The sequence below is a fragment of the Melanerpes formicivorus genome, unplaced genomic scaffold, assembly GCF_026170545.1.
Source record: "Melanerpes formicivorus ecotype bairdi unplaced genomic scaffold, bMelFor1.0.p_v2 SCAF_3, whole genome shotgun sequence".
NCBI lineage: Eukaryota > Metazoa > Chordata > Aves > Piciformes > Picidae > Melanerpes > Melanerpes formicivorus.
The window spans coordinates 28,108,930-28,130,735 of NW_027142355.1; the positions used below are offsets into that span (position 1 = coordinate 28,108,930).

The 21,806-nt window shown below is 41.4% G+C and overlaps 1 protein-coding gene across 2 annotated transcripts in view; it reads left to right on the forward strand.

Annotated features, from left to right (window-relative positions):
• The first annotated feature begins 3,126 nt into the window (after nt 1-3,126).
• The window catches only part of ASZ1 (ankyrin repeat, SAM and basic leucine zipper domain containing 1), a 41,028-nt gene continuing 22,348 nt past the window's right edge, over nt 3,127-21,806 (forward strand). Inside the window, exons 1-4 of one of the 2 annotated variants that reach the window (XM_068164555.1) lie at nt 3,127-3,246; nt 4,728-4,824; nt 10,624-10,746; nt 14,264-14,375. In XM_068164555.1, the coding sequence (XP_068020656.1) occupies nt 3,142-3,246; nt 4,728-4,824; nt 10,624-10,746; nt 14,264-14,375 (437 nt within the window). In that variant the 5' untranslated portion in view covers nt 3,127-3,141. The remainder of the gene's footprint in view (nt 3,247-4,727; nt 4,825-10,623; nt 10,747-14,263; nt 14,376-21,806) is intronic. The other variant, XM_068164558.1, reaches the window with a different exon arrangement.

A 21,806-nucleotide genomic window follows, 5' to 3' on the forward strand; every position in this document is an offset into this window, starting at 1 on the left:
TAGATAAAACAGAGAAGAAATTCTGAAAAGTAATGAAATCTATTTAATGCCAGACGTAATGAGAGAAGATTAAAAGACAGATGATGAATAAAATCAAACTGAAGTGTAAATGCAAGCATGGCCAGCAAGAAAGAATGTTGAAGACAGAAAGTATATTAGGGAAGTTCTATTATTCAGAGGAAAAGTAGTTTCTTACAAGAGTACTGTTATTTACCATATCCAGTGACTGCTATCCTTACTATTCACATGACATGCAAGTACATGGAGCTAGGCTACACACAGACTAGGCATCTATTTTAGAATTGTCTTTTAGTGCTTGTTCTGATGCCCCTTGTGATACAGGAAATTATTCTGAGATGTTTTCCTAGCTTGAGGCATTCTATAATTGCCTCCTGCATGTCAAATGATTGCTGCATAGCAATGAGGTTAAGATGTTGGGAACTGCTCCTACCAGAGTTAAATAAAAACATACTGATATTTGGCAAATATGGATGACAGCCAGGATTTACCATACTGTCAAACAAAATGAAGTCTGCTTTGATGAAAAATTAAGACAGACTTCAAGGTCTGAACTGGAGCAAGAAGAACATGAAAAAGAGGGAGAGTCCACATCAACAGTAATGTCTGGTTTACAGCACTAAGGAAACACACAAGGAGAGATCATCTGCTATCAACTTCTGCAGGATCAGCATGTTCACATTTCAAACAGCTATCAGGTACACTGTCTGCAAGGCTCTTCTGCACTGTGAGCTTTTGAAAAGGTTTTTCTTTTGTTGTTCTAGAGACTATCAGGCCCTGTTACTGAAGGCAACCTTTTTAAAGAGAGGTAGCCTTTGAGCAAAACAGTGTGCAGGTTGCATTTGAAGTGTCTATTGTGACATTTTAAAATTCACATGAGATAGCACAGAGAAAAGGGAAGAGAAACCAAAAAAGTTTGAAACTTGAACCATGAAAAATAAATCACAATTGTAAAATAGTAAATAATTGGTAGTGTATTAAAAGTTAGGAATCTATAGACAGTACCATCACAACTCTCTTGTAGTGCAATGGGTTAACTGTAAAAAGTCATGCTTAGCTGTTTGTTTTTTTTTTTGGAGTTCAGCAGCTAGGGAGTTAATTCTACTGGCAAGCCCATGGTCTGTAACACTGGAGAGCCAAACAAACAATAGTATAGAAGCTTGGTCCTGGATGTAGAGACTATAATGTTGAGAGCTGGTGGACTCATACGGATACACAGAAGCTAGATGGTAAGGCCAGAAATTGTACTTTTCCTCTGCAGGCAGAAAGTGACATGAGAAATCTTCAGGCCAGTGATCAGAAAGCTGAAAACTCTGAGAATAGGCTGGATGTTAGGAAGAAAGTCTTCACAGAAAGAGTGATTGGCTATTGGAATGGGCTGCCCAGGGAGGTGGTGGAGTCACCATCACTGGAGGTATTTAAGAGACTGGATGGGGTGCTTGGTGCCATAGTTTAATTGATTAGATAGTGTCGGGTGATAGGTTGGACTTGATGATCTCAAAGGTCTTTTCCGATCTGGTTAATTCTATTCTATTCTAATTCTATTCTAAAAGCTGCAATTTTATAAGAACTGACATGGCTACAAAAATGTATAATCATTCCATACAGTAAACGTCGTATCTGTATTACCAAACTTCAAACATACCTTTAGTATATGTAGATAAATGCAAAATAAGTGCATAAAGCTAAGCCTTTATATAGAGGTAGGTGTTACAGTTGACTCAGTTCTAGCATCTTTTGTTTCAGGGAGCCTGTGTAAAAGGAAAGATTTTTGCATTTCTATCAAATTTCCAGAAATGGAAGCTTCTTTCATGGGAGTTTGTTGAAAACTTTCTGCTAGCTCTATCTATACCAGAGCTCGTAACTGTCAATAGCTTGACTTTTACAACACTTCCATGCAAACAGGTTGTCACATTTTACAGGAAAGGAACTAAAGTCCAGATGAAACAGCTGTTCAAAATGTTACGTGTGTAAAACTGAAATATGCAGACCTTGGGCTGCTTTGTAGAAAGTGTAATTTTAATAGCACTTACATTCTGAGCACAGCTCTAGGTAACTTGCAAATGCCCCAAATAGTAAAAGTTGCCTTACATGCTGCATTGCATGAAAACCAAACCAAACCAAATGAACAAACAAAAACAACACAAAAAAAGGTAAAACTTTTTATTATTCTTAAATATACATCCTCAAAATTTTACATTTACACTGTGCAAGGACTATTCCCACCATTCTGTACTAGTACCACCTCTTGTCCAAGACTAGACTTTTTCCCTTTTTGTCTCTTTTGTTCAGTGGAAGAGCAAATTGATTTCAGACTAGGGCAAGGTCTTCACTGAGCTCAAAGAGCAGGTTTGCCCGTGGATGAAATACTGAATGTCGTTTCTCATCGGTTCTTCAGAGTGTTTCATGTGAACCCTGCAATGGATGAGACATTATTATTTGTCATTAGAAAGAAATCTAGCCACAATTCTGAAATTTAAAGCACTGCCTATATATACCTAGGTGAAAGTGAGCAATGTGGAAGTCTAGATCATTACCCATGGCAGCTGTTGAACCTTCCCCACATAACTGTCACCATCACAGGCTTTGGCTATGTAGCAATGTGTGTGCATCCACTGCTGTGGGTTGCATTACCTGTGTTAAAAGTGCACTGAGACAAATTAAAGAAAACCTTCTCTTTCACCTTGGATTTACACAGCTACACCAGTCACAAATCCAGAGAGTAGTTAATGTGCAGCCCTGTTGCGGTACCTAACACCCGTACAAAACAGCTGAGAGAGCAGTTAGCCACGTCACATTCTCACATACGTGCAAGCACAAGCTGTACTAGTTTCTCTCACGTGATGCTGTGACATCATCACCAGCAGGGGCCAGGCCACCTCTTTCCCCTCACAAACTGCAGTGCCTGAGCCCAGAAGGGATGCTCTGGGCGGGCCCCGCGCCGTACTCAGCTCGTCCCTTACCTGCCGCTGCGAGGCGCACTGTGAATGGTGGCGCGTGACAGCTTCAGCACGCGGCGGCTCTTCGCACCGCCCAGCCGTCGCGCGCGGGAAAACGGCGCTGGCTCCGCGGGCCAACGGCGCTGGCTCCGCGGGCCTCGTGACCTGCGGGCGGCGAGGCGTCATGGCCGGCGCGGCATGGAGATACCAGTTAGTGGCGGGGGGTGACGAAGGGGGCGACAGCGATGATGACGGCTGGGATATCGGCGTCGTGCAGCATGAGCCACAGGTGAAGCCGAGCCACGCTGCTCCCGCCGCCCTCCACCTGGGGTCTGCGGCCGGGTAACGCGGTGGGAGTGGTGTGGGCCTGAAACTGCAGTGAGGGGCTGCGGCTCGGGGGAGGACGTCTTGTCGAGGAGAATGGCCGAGGCAGGGTGCGGCTGGTGCCTCTTCTGAGGTTGATTGCTAGCAGGGTCACGATAGTTTATGGCCAGTTCAGTAGTAGATTAAACGTAAATTTGGGGAACTTATCTTCCTTACATAAGACTTTAGTGTTTATTTAAAAGGTTTTTCTCCCCCTTAGTCCCTATTTCAACACGAGAATAAATTTGAAAGTGACTGGAGACGTGTAAAGCTGTTTTATATCTTAAATCTCTTGAGACTTTTTGCTGTTAACACGAAGATTTAAGTAATAGCGTTCCATCTAATGCATGGGAGGGGCTGCCGATAGCTTGAGGTAGAGGGAGATTCTGAAAGGCTTTTTACCTGGTGGTTTGTCTCATGTCCGGAGTTGGAATACTTGCACTCTTGTTAACAACATTATAGTTAGTTTTTTTTAGGGGCTTTTGGCACTTCCATTGAGGTTTCTGTCCAAGGGTATGCATTATTTGGAAATGGCTGGCTGAGTAGAACAAATACAGTGCTAAATTATTAAATTGCAGTTCCTCACTTCAGGTTTTCTAGACACTATGCACACTAAAACATTTACACCATTTGTTTAAGAGATTACAGTGTGCTGGGGGAAGTTGCATAGTTCTGACTTCTCATGTTGTAACTTAAAAACTTACCATGAAATACAACTTCTTTTCATTACCCACTTCTGTCTGCAAAGAAACTAGTGACTAATCCTCCATTTACTGGTGTATGTGTTTTGGATTATGTAGATAATGCCAGCAACAATCATCAGTTGCAGCCGCAGCTCTAATAAGAGCGCAAATCTGTGATGCTTTCGAAAGGGACTTAAAGCAGTCAGCTGTGTGATGTGTAAACTGGTCCTTTGCTTGGGATTGTTTAGTTGAGTCATTTATGATGCAGCAACACAAATACCTCTGCCACCAGAGGAGTAGGAGGAAGGAGGAACTGTAACCCTTTCCAGTAGGGGATTCGTGTTGTGTTAAGCCAGTCATAGAGTTACATTGCTCTGAGATCTAACTTGTGTCTGGTGCATGTATTTTTCTAATGCTGTGCTTCGCAACATGTGAAATGTATGAAAAAGGCACACAAATATTTTGCAGCATTTTTCTATTGCCAAAAGCTGAAAAAGGATCTTACTTGAAATTTGCCATTAAGAAAAATTGAGAGCAGCGTGGGGAGGGTAGCCAGTGTGTTGAGAAAGCTTCCATTCTCTGAAAATACAAGTATTTTCTGACTAGTTAATTGTAAAATTTATGTTTTACAGTAGGCCATAAGCAGGTCTACAGAGATGGAAGATGCGGTTTTCACCTCGAAACAGTTACTAGGTTTTGACTTAACTTTTCTTTGTCTGTCTAGCAGTTGGATCAAATGTTGCAAGCAGACAAGAATGAAGTATTGAAGAAGGCTCTGCTTGCTAGTGATACGCCATTAATTGAAGAACTCTTAAACTCTGGTGAGAAAAGTCAGTTATGAAGCTGAATGTTTTTAATTGATCATGGCAAGAATTCTCAAGGTTCAGAGTTCCTTGTTTCAGAATAATGTGTTGAGTGCGTGTAAGAATACATGAATGTTTGCATTACAGGATATAAACTCTTATGTAAAGATGAAATCAGTTTTTCAGAGTCAGCATGCAGTATTCCATCAAATTCCTTGTCATTTTTATTTCATAGTATCATAGTATCATTCAGGGTTGGAAGGGACCACAAGGACCATCTAGTTCCAACCCCCCTGCCATGGGCAGGGACACCCCACACTAGATCAGGCTGGACAGAGCCTCATCCAGCCTGGGCTTAAACACCTCCAGGGACAGGGCCTCGACCACCTCCCTGGACAACCCATTCCAGGGTTTCACCACTCTCATAGTGAAGAACCTCCTCCTCACATCCAGCCTGAATCTCCCCACCTCCAGCTTCATTCCATTCCCCCTAGTCCTATCACTCCCTGAGATGCTGAGAAGTCCTTCCCCAGCCTTCCTGTAGGCCCCCTTCAGATACTGGAAGGCCACAATGAGGTCACCTGGGAGCCTTCTCTTCTGCAGACTGAACAGCCCCAACTCCTTCAGTCTGTCCTCATAGGAGAGGTGCTCCAGCCCTCTGGTCATCCTCGTGGCCCTTCTCTGGACACGCTCCAGCACCTCCACATCCCTCTTGTAATAGGGGCTCCAGAACTGGACACAGTACTCCAGGTGGGGTCTCACCAGGGCTGAGTAGAGGGGGAGGATCACCTCCCTCGACCTACTAGCCACACTTCTCCTGATGCAGCCCAGGATCTGATTGGCTTTGCAGGCTGCAAGTGCACACTGAGAGCTCCTGTTGAGCTTTTTGTCCACCAGCACCCCCAAGTCTCTCTCCTCAGGGCTGCTTTCCAGCCAGTTACTGCCCAGCCTGTATTTGTGCCTGGGATTGCCTCGACCCAGATGCAGGACTTTTATCAGTCAGGAGCCCTGAAAATTAAGAAAGCTATAATGTGTGAACCATGAAGTAAGGTGTTTCTTTGTTTTCAAATGCATCTTTAACCTGAGCACTGAATTTGAGGTGGTTTAAACTGAGAGTGAGAATTCAGTGGAAGGTTTTACTTTGCTATTGAAGATTGCTGGGGGCAGAAAGGGGAGACTGTGTTTTGGTTGGTTGGTGTTTTGGTGGTTTTTTGGGGCTTGGTTTCTTTTTACATACTCCCTCAGTTAGGAATTTTTTTTTTTTTCTCATTCACAGCACTGTGAAGTTTCTGGTATGTGGCCTGTGGTGCCCTATGTAATACAATTGTCCTGCCAGCATCAGCTGGACAAAGATTTTTGTGATTCTGAAAGGTCTAATAGGGTTTATGTGGCATTTGTCACTAAAAAGTAGTTTGTCTTATCAATAAAAGCCTTTTCCCCTGCTATGTTACTCAGCATTTGTCAGTAGTGTGCTTCTGTTATTCAGTGTTAGGAGGATTGGATCACTTATTGCAGCATCCAGGGCAATTGAAAACTGCATAGCTGAGTTAGCCTGCCTAGTGATAATTGTTGGGAAGTTCTGCTTCAGCAAACAAGCAGAGTATAGTAGCCAAGAGCTTGCTCTCCGAGGGAAAGCTATCTTACTGCTGGAATATGTAGTTTCCTGGTTAGTAATGTTTTGTTCTCTGAGTTTCTAACCAATGGTATTACTTGACCTTTAAGAAGAAGACTGTTTCTCACCACAGTGGGGGGATGGTTTTCTCTTTAAGTAAAAACTATTGCACAGGCTGAAGCACAGGGTTGTAATACTTTAAGAAAAATGTGGTTTTATTTGTAAGCAGAGCTTTTAGTGTTGTCTGTGCATCAGAGTGTTGTTAATCGTTTTGTTAGAGCCATCCAGTTTTAATTGCTTGTGTTTCAGTGTTACAACAACAGTTCATTTCCTGTGTTGATGCCTGCTACATAAAATGAGCAGGTTTATGCTGTTGGAAGAGGGCAATGGATGTCTGTAAGAGTGTAAGGTCGTGCCAAAGGTTATTGAAATCTAGTGTCCATCTCCTGAAACGCACAAGGCAGTACCACAAAGGAATCTGCCATTCCCTGAAAACATGATTAACAGCAAATTTTGACCCATCCAGTGTTGTCCTGCAGAGTAGTAGAACTCAATGTGTCTCTAACAGGGAGGCGTTTCTGAAAAAACATAACATTGTCCTTCAGAGGATTAATGCACAGATTAAATCTTTGCCTTCAAAATTGTCTTTAGTGTATGTTCAGTGGAGCTTGTAGGAGGCTCGCTACCAGCACTTGACCAAACTAAGGGTTTGTGTTGTAAGTAGATTTCCTAGCAACAGTTGGGTCCATTCTTTCAGGTGGAGCGAGAACATGTTGTCTTCTGGCTTGCTTGGCCATTGCTTTGATGCTGAGGCAGATTTATAGAACTGCTTTGGGAGACAGACAAGCACAGGGTTCTCTCTTACCCTTCCTATAAAATGGCAATATGCTAAGAACAAATTTCTGAAGTACCTGTCACAAGATGTAATGCAGGCAAATACCAGGTTCAGGGATGGCTTGATCATTTTGGTCTGCTTTGGGAGTAAAATGCTTAACACCATGTAGCTCATCTGTTTCTTTTCTTCAAATGGAATTATAATGTCATAACAGTTTGAGCTGATCAAAAATACACCTACAGTGAAATCCTCTTTCCTGTTTTCATTCAGCAGTCTTTTTCACTCCTGTCTTTGCATGATGTGTCTTGAGTTCAGCAAGGCTTTTGGTACTGTCTCCCATAACATCCTTGTGGGTGAACTGAAGAAAAAGTGGGTTAGATCATTGGATTGTGAAGTGGATTGGAAAGTGGCTTAGCCACAGAGTTCAAAGCATTGTAGTGAGCAGTGCAGAGCCCAGTTGGAGAGCTGTGGCCAGTGGGTTCCCCAGGGATCAGTGTCAGGTCCAGTTTTGTTCAATGTCCTCATCAGTGACCTGGATGAGGGGATTGAGTGCACCCTCAGCAAGTTCACTGGTGATACAAAAATGTAGAGGGGTCACTAATACCTTGTCAGGCTGTGATCCCATCTAGCAATATCTGGACAGGCTGGAATGCTGGGCAAAGGCAAACCTCGCGAGGTTCAATAAGGACAAGTGCAGAGTCCTGCATCTGGGGAGGAGTAACACCAGGCACCAGTACAGACTATGGGGTTGTCCTGCTGGAAAGCAGCTCCATAGAGAAAGACCTTGGATTCCTAGTGGACAGCCAGTTATCCATGGGACAGCAATGTGCCCTTGTGGCCAAGAGGGCCAACATCGTCCTGGGGTGCATTAAGGAAAGAGTGTCCAGCAGGTCTAGGGAGGTTCTCTTCCCACTCTACTTTGCCCTGGTGGGACCACACCTGGAATCCTGTGTCCAGTGTTGGGCTTTCCAGTTGAAGAGAGATGGGTCTGCTGGAAAGAGTCCAATGGAGAGCTGCAAGGATGATCATGCGACTTCAACATCTCTCTTGTGAAGAGAAACTGAGACACTTGGGGCTGTTTAGTCTTAAGAGAAGGCTGAAAGGGGGTCTTACCAATGTCTATAAATATCTGAGGGTTGGGTGTGAAGGGGAAGGTGCCTGTCTCTCTTCAGTGGTGCCTGGTGATAGGACAAGAAACAGTGGGTACAAGCTAGAACACAGGAGGTTCTGCCTCAACATGAGGAGAAACTTCTTTATGGTGAGGTGACAGACCACTAGAACAGGCTGCCCAGAGAGGTTGTGGAATCTCCTCTGGAGACTTTTAATACCCACCTCAATGTGTTCCTGTGTGGCCTGCTCTAGGTGATCCTGCTTTGGCAGGGGGGTTGAACTCGATCTCTGGAGGTCCCTTTCAACCCCTAACATTCTCTGATTAAAATAAAAAGCTCTAGATGGGAGCTGTACTTACAAAGACTGTGTTTCTTTTTAAATGGAAAAGGGGCTTCTTACTGCTGACAAAGCACCAGCTTTGTGGTATTCCTTTTCTACTTGAGTTACTTCAGTGTGCTGTTGTATATTCTTTATGTAATTTGTCTCCAAGGAAGTTCAGATATGACTGCTAAGGGACACTTGCTCTTTCCACTTTTAGAACTTGGCTGTGGTCTTCAATGAAATGTTGTATATGCTGCAGAAAAACTGGTATGCTGGGACATTAAGGACTGCAGCTAGTACGTGCATTACTAAGATTTTCGTCATCAGTTCTGTGGTTTGCAGGTGTTAGAGTGCTTCAACATTTGACTTTCATTGAATGTTACCTTTTTACTGATTGCTTTTACAAGTAGGGTAACCTTTAACTGTACCAAAGACCAGTGACCTATTACTCCCTCAGCTTTAGTGACTTTGTTGCTGCACTGAGCCCATCTTTTGACAGACTACCAGGGCAGGGGAAATAAGTACACATTTAGACTAATATGGAACCAGATGATGGAAGCTCATAGATTCATAGAATGGTTTAAATTGGAAGGGACCCTAAAGATCATGTCGTTCCAACCCCCCTGCCATGGGCAGGGACACCTACCACCAGATCAGGTTTCTCAAGGCCTCATCTGGCCTGGCCTTGAAGACCTCCAGGGAAGGAGCATCCACAGCCTCCTTGAGCAACTTGTTCCAGTGTCTCACCACCCCCTCTGTAAAGAATTTCTTACTAATATGTAGTCTAAATCTGCCCTTCTTAAGGCCATTCCCTCTTGTTACAAACCCTTTTAAAAAAAGTCCCTTCCTGGCTTTCTTGTAGGCACCCTTCAGGTACTGGAAAGTCACTATAAGGTCTCTCCAGAGCTGCCTTTTTTTTTAGGCTGAACAGCCCCAACAACCCTCAGCCTGTTCCCACAGGGGAGGTGCTCTAGCCCTCTGATCATCTTTTTAGCCCTCCTCTGGACCCACTCCAGCACTTCCATGTTCCTCTTATACTAGAGACACCTGAACTGGATGTGGTACTGCAGGTGGGGTGTGATGAGAGCAGAGTAGAGGGGGAGAATCACCTCCTTCATCCTGCTGGTCACGCTTCTTTTGAAGCAGCCCAGGCCACAGTTGGTATACTGGGCTGCAAGCACACGTCGTCAGCTCACGTTGAGTTTTTCATCAAAGCTGTTATAGACAAAGTAATATTTGAGGAAGGATTGAAGAGATTGCAAAACTGTAATGAGATTTAGTTTTTTTATTTGAAAGTTTTCAAATTAGTATCTTGTTCTGGTACTCAGCTCTTGGTCACTTTGGGAGGGCTGTCTGGCAAGCTTCTACGTACAAAGGAAGATGTGGCTATTATAAAAAGTTGCAAATCAGACAATTGTGACTGTGTCTTTTATAATCTTTATTTCTTCTTTCTATCAAGATAATATTTTGGTGCAAAACTGGTATCTGCTAGTTAACTGCCTTGCAAAAGCAGAGAATAAAAGATGCTAGGAAAATCCTAGTCAATATGATCTTAATAGTCTGGCAAGCAATCTGTTTCCACAGCAGTCCACTTGGCAAGAATCAAGATTTTTCATTTTGATTGGAGAAAGCTGTTGCATGTAAGTGGAGAAAACAGAGATTCTTTGCACTTTTCTGAAATTGTTTACTTTTTTCAATATACTCTTTCTATGGTACTTAACTTCTTGGACTGAGAACTGAGCTTCCTTGGTGTCAGTTCCTAAAGCTGCTTTCTGGTGTTCTAGATAAAGGTGTATTAAAAGATGAAAATGTTGTAGGAGACCCCTCTCTCTAGGACTGAGCACAATTTTTAGTGATGTTGTGTATTGAGAACAAGGTTTGTAAAATGCATGTTTGTTGTGGTGTAATTTTATGATTTTATTATCTCAAATTTTGACAGGTATAAGCATAGAATCTAGATTTCTGTTTGGATGGACTCCCCTGATGTGTGCTGCCAGTGTGGCTGACTTCGGGGTAGTACGTCTTCTTCTGGACAGAGGAGCTAATGCATGTTTTGAAATAGGTAAGATGTGAATGAAATATACTGGCCAGTAATGCTGAGTACCAGGCATTGTCCTGTCCTTTTCCTCCTTCTACATGTAGAGAGAAAAAAATACCATAGTAGAAATGGGACCTAGTGTGAGTTTTAAAGTGTAAGTAGTAGTGTTAAAGTTATCTGGAATGAGTGGATAGGTTTTCTTGTTGTTTCTCTCTCGTTCTGTCTGCTCTCCACCTCCCAATCCCCAATTAATTTTTTTTTTAACAGAGTGTTTGGAAATGCTTGTTCAAGAATTCTAGCATAAAGTTGTAAAGTTAAAACTTCCTTTGTCTGATCCCATCATGAACTATGTACTCGTAGAAACAAGATAGAATCCCAAATGAGGAATAGCTTTCCAGTTTGTGAGGTATTAATGTGAGCTGTTAGTTTTCCTGTTAAGTGAAAACTATTCTTTAGTATGTTGCTAGATCACCTTTTTGTGTATGTGAGTTCAGTGCAGCTTCGAAGTAATACCAGTTCCTATGACAATTTTTATGGCTAAATAGTAACTTTGTCTTACTTAAACTGTGGTTATTTTCCTTCTATTTCATTGTTTTGGAAAATTTATCCAAGTTCCAAAAAAATAATACTGCAATACAGAAGAAACTGCTGCAACACCTGATACTGCCAAGTACATGAAAGCAGTGATCACTTACTGATATTTGTAATAGTAGTAGGCTGAAATGCCAATGATGCAAATCTGGCTCTGAAAATTTTCTTGCACTTCTTGTCAGCTAATCAGAGCATGAGGTTAGACTACCTGCACCAAAAGTAATCACACCTTCAAATTATGTTCCTTTGAGCCAACTTCAGAGAATTTCCATGAGGCTGCCTACAGCTCATACCTGTTCCTTGTTTATGTGGCTCAGTTGGTAGTGCATCAGACCCTTAATGGGAAGGTTGTGAGTTCAAAGCCTGCAGTGGGCAGTAGTGTCCTCCCTACTCTAGTCATGAGGTCTGGGGTGACAGGTTGGACTTGATGATCTTTGAGGTCCCTTCCAACCTTAGGAATACTGAATGTATATAAATGGGGCAGAAACTGCTACAGGCAGCAGTTTCGACTGACGGGTTAACCAGCATCCATGGCAGCTTTTTCAATGTGTCACCACGCTGTGCTTGCCCTAAGCAGCACCTTGCTAGGGTCAGGTGTCTCGGCTTGTTTTCTTGTTAATATGTGTAGGGAATGTGTAGGGAAACAGTAGATAGAGTACTGTCCAGCCAGATACAGTGTTCTAAGTCATTGGTTCAGATCAAGCCACATATGTTCAATAAAGCTATGCCATCCTAAAGAGGTATGGTCACCAGTCCTCATGCATTTTTTTACATCAGTGGATAATTGCATAGGTAGTCATATACTAACTGCCCTATAATGCTTATAATCCTGATAACAGCTATGCTTAAAATCACCTTTTATCACATTCCTAGTGATTACCTAATTTTTCCCTTTTTGATGTTTAGTAGAGCAAGGAACTAATGTAGTACTGGCTGTGTGATGGGAACAAAATCCCAGAAGCATCCTTGAGGAGTAATTCACTGGCTTTTCGGTGTTTCTCAGCTGGGCTGAACATAAACTAAACTTTTGCTGTTTCTTACCAGTTTTCCTCTGCAAAAGAGAAACCTGAGAATTCTAAGGTGTTTTTTCCCCTTATTCTCTTGCTCATATGTACGAGTTATAGGTAGGATAACAGAAAATAATTACCCACTCTTTATCGCTGTCTGAAGTGTTGAATCCAAATGTAGCTACAGGTTCCCCATAAATATAATTCCCAAATTAAGGGTGTTTATCAGTACCTTTGTTCAAAGTCCTGCCATCTTTCCACTCACATTGGGTGTGAGGTGCTATGGGGGAGATTTCAACTGGATGCCAGAAAAAAAAATAATTCACCATATTAAACAGTGAAAGGTGGTGGATTCCCATACATTAGACAGTTTCAGGGCCCAGCTTGACAGGGTGCTGAGCTATCTCACTTAAACTGTATTCTTACCTTGAAAGGTTGGACTAGATGATCCTTGAGCTTCCTTCTAACCTGGTATTCTGTTCATTTTGTGTAAGAGTCGTGTATCGTTATTTACTGAAATGTTAAGTGTTCAGGAGTTTAAGTGACTCTCTGAAACTTAATTTGTTTAATTTAACCTACTGATTGATATGAGGTAGTTAAAAAAAGCTTTATTAAAAGCAGATGAATTTCATTGCAAGACTAAGGTCTTTGGTTGGAGAGGTGAGATTTGAGCAGAGTAAAGCACATAACAAACTTATTTAAATCTAATAAAATCTGACCAGCAGAGGAATAAAGATGTTAATGCATCTATGTTCTTTAAATTTATACACAAAGTTACAAAATATGTTGTAACACTTCATGGTATGTCTGAAGCAGGTACAGCTACAGTAGGTAGCTAAAACTATACTTGTGAAACAAATTGTTAAAGGCATGTTTGAACCTGTGAGCAAGTTTGTGCAATAAGCAAAATGGGCAGTTATTCAAATGGCCTCTGACTCTAAGGCCAACTAACTTACTGAGGTCCTTGAGGTGTGATTCTCCCAACATATCTCTAGGAGAATCATGGGAAAGGAGATCTCCCTTGTTCAGTATGGAAGTAGAAGTGGTGATTTGTGAGCAAATGTGGCATGTGACACCCAGCTGGCTTCAGAGCTGGAGCCAATATGTTGATTCCTCCTCCTGAATCTTCATGGTCTGTGTAGAAGTTTTTTGAACCCACATTTAAAACTTTATTTCTTCTCCTGCCGCTACTACACTATAGTAGGGTAGTTCAGTAAGCTTATTTCCTTCTCTATAACCTTGTAATAAAGCCTTATTACTTGCCCTATCACAGTATCACTTAGGTTGGAAAGGACCTTGAGGATCATCGAGTCCAACCTATCAACACAGACCCCATGACTAGACCATGGCACCAAGTGCCACGTCCAATCTCAATGAAACAAATTAAGTTTCAGAGAGTGACTTAAACTCCTGAACACTTAACATTTCTATGGGCCTTTGTTCTCCCTAAAACCGATGTTGCTATGTGTTTATAATTTCATACTCTTTTATTTCTATCCATGTTAGTTACCTTCCTGTAAGCTGTTTCTCCTTTTGACAGTATTTGGGGAGAGCTGGGAAGGAACAGGGGTTGTATCTGATGGTATCGAACAAGATTTGAGAAAAAAGCATCTGTATTTAAATTTGTTTTGTTTTGAGGTTTTGGTTTGTTTTTGGGGGGTGGGGGGTGATACCTAAGAAGTATCCTAAACATCAATAGGACTAAATGCCATTTGCTCTCATCTTTCTGAGTATGTTCTTCACTCAGATGCCTTCACCTCATCTGGTATTTCTAGTGATTTTCAGTGGGAGAAAAACAAGTTTCTTAGGATTGTCTAAATACCTTGGAGTATCAGAACCCAATTAACAACTGTAGTAAATGGAAAATCTTTCAGAACGTCTTCTGTATTAGCATGATATTTACATTTATGTATGTAATTCTCTAACTGCAAGTTTCAAAACAGATAAGTACACTGTGCTGATGGCAGCATGTAATGCGAATGCATCAGAGGAAAACATCCTGAAGACTGTAGAGCTGCTCTTGTCAAGGAATGCTGATCCTAACGCTACTTGCAGGTACCAAACCCCCCCCCCATGTCTGTGAATACAGCATGAAGTTTAATATTAATGAAGAAAGACATCTGTATAGACATAGCTGTTGTTGTTTAAGATGATATGTACTTTATTAGCTGCTGTCTGTGAAACGAATGTGTCCAGATACTTATTTTTCCTGGCACATTCATATGAGTAAATAAGGCTATGATAAATTTTATCAAATTAGAATAAACCTTTATTAGAATTAGAATAAACCAAACCAGGTTGGAAGAGACCTTCAAGATCATCGTGTCCAACCCATCAACCAATCCAACCCACCCAAACAGCTAACCCATGGCACCAAGCACCCCATCAAGTCTCCTTCTGAACACCTTCAATGACGGCGACTCCACCACCTCCCTGGGCAACCCATTGCATAGCGCAATCACTCTTTCTGTATAGAACTTCTTCCTAACATCCAACCTGAACCTCCCCTGGCACAGCCTGAGACTGTGTCCTCTTGTTCTGGTACTGGGTGCCTGGGAGAAGAGACCATCATCCACCTGTCTACAACCTCCCTTCAGGTAGTTGTAGAGAGTGATAAGGTCACCCCTGAGTCTCCTCTTCTCCAGGCTAAGCAGCCCCAGCTCCCTCAGCCTCTCCTCATAGGGCTTGTGTTCCAAACCCCTCACCAACTTTGTTGCTTAAGTGTGTTCCTCAACTGAACAGGATATAAATAGGTAAGACAAAAACTCATCTTAATACTTTAGGTAACTGCTGTATAAACGCAAGAAATAATGTGTGCTGCCTTTTTCAAACCGTATTGCTCGTTCTCTATATGGATGTCAGTTATATCAGCAATTTGAATCATTCATGTCCTGCTTTTGACCTTCTTGTGTGTAGCTATATGCCTTTCACAGCCTCTTATGGAAAACAGAAAACTTCACTGTAAATAAAATGTATTTAAACTAGTGCAATCTGCAGTAATCCAGACTAAAAGGAGGTTCAGTCTCCTTTTAAGAACAAGTAACAGCTTGTTTCTTGAATGCCACTTTGTGCCTCAGCAGTCACAAGCAGTGAATTATGAGATGTCTGAAGTTGCGTAGTCTGATGCAATATTTCATTTTGCATCAAAAAGAAAGAAATTCTGGGCTGACCCAGGATAAACTGTCTGCTGGAAAAGAAGGTAATTTTGGGGTCAAATTGAAACAGCTTTTCTTTCAGCTAAATTGTTGTTGTTGGGGGATGGTGGTTGTTTTTTTTTTAACATATATATATACTGCTGTTGTTTTACTACATTACCTGAGATGTGGACTGTATGACTCTCTAAAAGGAACAGAACTGGAGGCTGGTTGGTTTTCATTGGTAGCATTAAGTTACTTTGGGCCTCGCTGTGAGCACAGTATTGCTAGACAAAGGAGGAAGCATAGTTGTGCTGAAGTGCCTTTGCTGTCTGGTAGCAGATTTTAAAAGCTATTCATTCTAATTAGAGAAGGTACAAATTGTTCCTTAAAGAAGAGAAAGCTACAGACTCTGAAATTATTACATTGTTAGTAGCAGACAGCTGGGTGTTAGGATAAACATCCTGCTTAAAAAAATGGGAAAAGTCTGTGTTATTAGGCTTTGGGTGTTTGAAAATATAAGCCAGAGTGCAAAGATGCAGATTTACATTTGGAAGGGCCTTCAGCTAAACATGTCATGGTGGGGTGGGTGAAGTTTAGATTCTGACACAAGACATGGGAATTTTAAGGGCAAAACTTTATTTATAAACTCAGAATATGTTATGCATAGCTGGTCTTGATATAAAAGTATTTATTTGCTATCTCTTTGTTTCATAAAACCTTGTGCTAACATAGGAGCTATGCTTGCACACATCACATACAAGATCACTTTTGCAATAGTAGTGTTTCTAAAATGAAAAGATAAATTGTCAGTCAGAAATGTTGTGTTTGCAACAAACAAAACTAGAAGTTAGATGACAAGGTCTGTTGTTTTGGTTTGTTTTTTTTCAAAGATCTTTGTGCTGCCTATATGTCTTTCCAGTATTTGACACCTGTGCACAGCACTCCATCATCAGAACTGCTCAGGCAGCAGCTGCTGCTTCTTGTGGGCTTCTTCCACTGTGCTGTGAAACAGGGTAATAAAACACATCAAACTAGCTTCTGTGAAGATAAGGGGTCAAAACAGACCCTCTTTGGGGCACTGCAGTCCCATTTTACCTGTTTCATTAGAGCAGGCAGGATGGCTAGTAGGAAGGCTTCAGAACTGACGGTGAGTTCAAGAGGGACAGGGATCTACTCAAGGGAGTCCAATGGAGGGCTATGAGGATGATTAAGGGAGAGGCTGGGACACCTGGGGCTTTTTAGTCTGGAAAAGAGAAGACTGAGGGGATTTAATAAATGTTTATAAATATCTGAGGGCTGGGTGTCAGGTGGGAGGGGCAGGCTCTTCTCAGTTGCACCCTGTGATAGGACAAGAAGCAGTGGATGTAAACTACAGCACAGGAGGTTCCACCTCAACATAAGGAGGAACTTCTTCACTGTGAGGGTCGCAGAGCACTGGGATGGTCTCCCCAGAGAGGTTGTGGAGTCTCCTGTGAAGACTTTCAAGACCCATCTGGATGTGTTCCTGTGCAACCTGTGCTAGATTCTGTGGTCCTGCTGTAGCAGGGAAGTTCCTTCCAAACCCTAACATCATGTGATCCTGTGAGTTGAGATTACTGTGAAGAGTACTTCCTGTGTGATCATCTTACCACAGGTTTTAAGAACTAAGGTTCACATTATTTGTCTGTCTTGGCACTTAGAAACCAGAACAATTTCAGGAAGCTTCTCTTTTGTCCACCAAAAATTGAAGTGTGTGAATTGAAAGCAAAATACTTACTTTTTGTGCAACATAGAGTTTAGTATTTATTGTCTTTTGTGCTGTTGGGGCAGCCAGTAGGCTTTTTTTTATTTCATGTCATCTGGAGGTGATACACAGAAACTTGCAGGGTTTTTATCTAATGCATGAAGTGCAGGTAGAGTGAGGAAGTACTAGTGAGAAATAAACTGATTTTTGAAATGCAGTCAAATGAGCTCAGGAGTGAGAGGGTAGATGTTTTATTTGCAGTAGGGTATTCAGTGTTCAGTAGAGTTACTTTTGATAGTTTTGCTAAATCAAACTTGGGAACTGAGGCTGATGTCTGTAAAAACAGTTGCATTGATGAGAATATAGTGTATAAAGGCATAAGTGCTAACTGCAGAGTTCTGAAAGATGAACAAGTAGTAAGGTAACAGCTAGGTGAGAAAAGAAGGCATTGTAAGATCTACTGTGCTTAGCCTTTGTAGAGCTACTGTAGTCTGAATGCTTCATTTAAGTGAATGTTGCCTCGAGAAATTTGTTATGCTTATCTTGTAACATTCACCCTTCTCTTGCTCCAAACAGTAAATTATATATTTTATCCTTTTGTAAGGCCTGCAAGTATTTAAGCAGTCTTTAAAAAAACCACAAACCTCTTCTAACGTGCAGCATTTTCTTAGGGGTACATTGGTGTTACTGATGTTGTGCTGTCATTTTGTTGTGGGCAGAAGACAAAATGAAGTCCTGGTCAGTGACCAAGCCTGACTTAAAACATTTCTGCTCTAAAATGGTTATGCATTTTGTGCATATTTAAAGAAAAGTTTGGGGCAGGGGGTTGGTTGTTTGGGTTTCTTTGGTGGTGTTTTGTGTTTGGTTTTTTTTTTTTTTTTAATTTATTTATATTTAAATTTTTATTGAATACTATAAGAATCATAGAATTGCTAAGCTTTGGAAGGGACCTCAAGGATCATGTAGTTCCATGATGTGCCATGGGTAGGGACCCCTCACACTAGATCAGGTTGCTCAGAGGCACATCCAGCCTGGCCTTAAAAACCTCCAGGTATGAGGCTTCTACCACCTCCCTGGGCAACCTGTGCCAGTGTCTCACCACCCTCATGAGGAAGAACTTCTTCTTAACAACCAATCTGAATGTACCCATTGATATTTTTTTTTTCCATTCCCCCTAGTCCTGTCATTACTTGACACCCTAAAAAGTCCCTCACCAGCTTTCTTGTAGCCCCCTTCAGATGCTGGAAGGCCACAATTAGGTCTCCTCAGAGCCTCCTCGGAACTAGACCTTTGTCTTTTGTCATGGTACAGCTTGAACTGTACTGTCATGTACATGAACGCATATACATGAGAATACAATCACTGCTCAGGTCTGGTATTGAGTTGTCTACATATGTCCAATTACATTCAGAGCAGCTTTAAGGAATATCAAAACCAGTTTTGTGATGCAGGTTTTGGTCTGTTTTGCCCTCTTGAGAAGATGATGATGGAAAAGGAAAATTGTTCGTCTCGTTATTGCCCTGTTCACGAAGTAGATCTCTTTAGGTTGCACAGTCAAAATAAAGCAATTGTGTAACACCTCAGTTTTAGCAAGGAACTTACTGCTGTTGATAAGATAATAGGTCTGCACTGCCACATAGTAATTTCAAAGGCCTTGACATTATCACTGTACGATAATAAACCACGCCAAATGACAAACCGTGCATTTCAATAAAGGTAAATAGCCTGTAAAAAATAATGTATTACAGTGCATTTTATGACTGGTACAAGAAAATTGGGGAGTTTGATACTGCTTGAGCCAAGGTCTTTAATCCACCTCAGAACAAAAAGTACCTTGTGATGTTACACTCTGTTATACTTCATGCTTTCCAGATAATGTTTTATTCTTACACTATGAACTCAAGGCAGAAAGACTTACACTGTGTTGGACAAACATCAGAACAGAGGAACTAGATATAAAAACTGAGATGCAAAACTGTATTTACCAAGGTACTGTGTTCAACTGGGTTGTCCATACATCTCTTCTGTCCTCTTGTCTGAGTTAGGGAGAAGTAAAAAGTGTGGTAAATGTGAGCGTTCTGTGAGTTTGGAAGAACTTTGAAACATTAGTGTTGGGTCTTGTTCATCAGATCTTTTGGTAGGGGGAAGGAGCTTAGGTACTGAAATAGATGGTTTTACTTCTCTCACCTCATTGACTGTAGAGTAGTACCAACAGGCTTGCAACTGTTCATCATAGTTTCTGGGCAGAGGTAGAAAATACCTGGAGATAAGGAGCAACATGGAATGCTATTTTTAACAGAAGCATTCCGACAATGTACTGTGGTGTCCTGCCATGTCAACCTAGCAGCCTTTATGTAAAATAGGAACAAAACCTGCAACATTCTGTTATGTTAAATTTCCTATCATTGTTTACCCCCATCATGAGTTATTTTTATAGAAATGGTTTTGTCTCTTTTAACATGATGGAGTTGTCCTTTTATTAGAAAGGTGGAATAGATTTCATGTGCACGTGCTGAATTTCTTGACTGCAGCCTCACTTTGAAAGTAAGGTTGAAAACAGTGGTGATGTGGATAAACCCATTAGGTTTTCTACTTTATGTCAGAGTGTGTGTGTTTTTAGCTTCATCATCTTGCTTGTAAAAATGTGATGGAGTAAGGATGTGGGAGGACAGGGCAAGATAATTGGGAGTGTCATAGCACAGAGTTCTGCCATCCCCATTGTTATTTTTTATGTTAATCCCTTTTATTATCACAGCTTTTCTAGTCATGTGAAGCTAACTTTATAGCTGCCTACCTTTACTCCTCTGTGTGCTGTGGAATATACACAGGTGCCTTAATTTTAAAACAATTGTGTAAACAGTTCAGAAGCAGAAAGGTACAAGAACTGGCAATCTGAAATGAAGCCTAAAACTGAGGAACCTGAAACAGTTCTCTTTTTTCCCAGCCTTATTACTACAGCTGTGAACTGTACAAGTTCTGCTTCACAATGGTAGAGGACTCTTCTACCTTGCTCCAGCAGGTAGTGCCCAGTAGAAATATCTTGCTGCTCACAATACCCTGATGTTCTTCCAATGCTGCTTTTTGTGTATGATTTCCTACCACATTACTTAAAACCTCAGTAAGCCAGAAGTGAGACAAATAACTTTCCTTCTCTTGCTGTGGATGCAGTTTTACTGCTTCTTTTCTTGGTTCCATGCTTTCCAATAGAAGGAAACCTGTGTCTAGATGGAACACCTCTTCCACTTCTTCCAAAGTCCCAAAGATGGACTTTGTCTTGCTTGAAAGCATGATCCCAAACCTAAGCATGTGTGTTTGTCAGGTGTGGCAAATTCTACACCACAGATCCAGCTGTGGTAACAGGCAGGTACGTAGGACATTTTTCAGTGAGAGGGATAATTGTCACTTTATCACCTGGTTTTGTTGTGGCTTGTGCTTATCCAGGGTAGGAGGCTTCAGGTAGCTTTTGGGGCTGGTCCATTCAGCTTGCTCCCTTGCAATTATATTTTGCCCCTTTTTTTTGACAGGATGAAGTGAGCCTGTAAGACCATCTGTTTATGTCTTTCTGTAGATAAGGCATGCAAAAGTTTTGGATAGCCCTGAAAAATGAAAAACATTTTGGTTTTGTTTTTCTCCAACTTTAACAGAAAAGCAAGGAGACCTAAAAATAAAAACAAACTAAACAACCCTTCATTTGCATGACAGCAATGAAAAATTCCTTGATTCTTACTATAGTGTGGCATAGCTGGAAGCAAACAGTTGGAACAGACATAATATTTAATGAATAAATTGCTTAAATGCCCTTTAAGATTATATTTATTTACTGACTATAACTTGAGTATCGTGTTCATGTGGCAAATTACGCCATGCAAAAGGACTTCATGGGTGTTTGGACAAGGTCATCTGCAAGTCAGATTGCTGAAATGCTAATGTCTGCACTGTTCCTCAAAATTATGAAATGATTCTTCAGATCTTTTATCTCTGTGGTTATGACTGTACCTTTTATGTACATTTTTAGGTTGTGGTAAGAAATGGACTTAATTTCTCTTCAATTTTAGCAAGAAACAGTGGATTATGCAACTTGAACCTTGCTGTTGTATTCGTTGGGGGTTCTTTACAGGGTTAGGAAAACGAGAATTGTTTTCACTAATACTGTAGTCTCCCTCTAGTGGAGGTACATGTAAGTGGCCGTTGCTTTCTGAGCTGGTGCCTATGCATCCGTGTTCCCAGACATTAGAAGGTGCCTCCTACATAGTGGTGCACAAATGCAGTTGCTAATTGATGCACTATATATGTTTCTATTCTGAAACAGCTTGTAGCCTTTGAAATTAAAACTTGAACACTAAAATAGAATGCTTGAAGTACTAATTGTGTATTCTTGTTGGGGGATCTTTTAAATGTTGTGAGATTTACTTAAAGATGGAGAAACTTTTTCAGTGGCTTTAGTGTCATAAACTTGTTACCTTGACTTCAGATTCTATGTCTACAGCACTGTATGGCTGTAACCACTACAGAATCACAGAGTACATCTGATTGGAAGAGACCTTCAAGATCATCCAGTCCAGTTCTCAGTGCAGCACTGATGGCTCAACACTAAATCACGTCCCTGAACACCTCCAGGGATGGTAA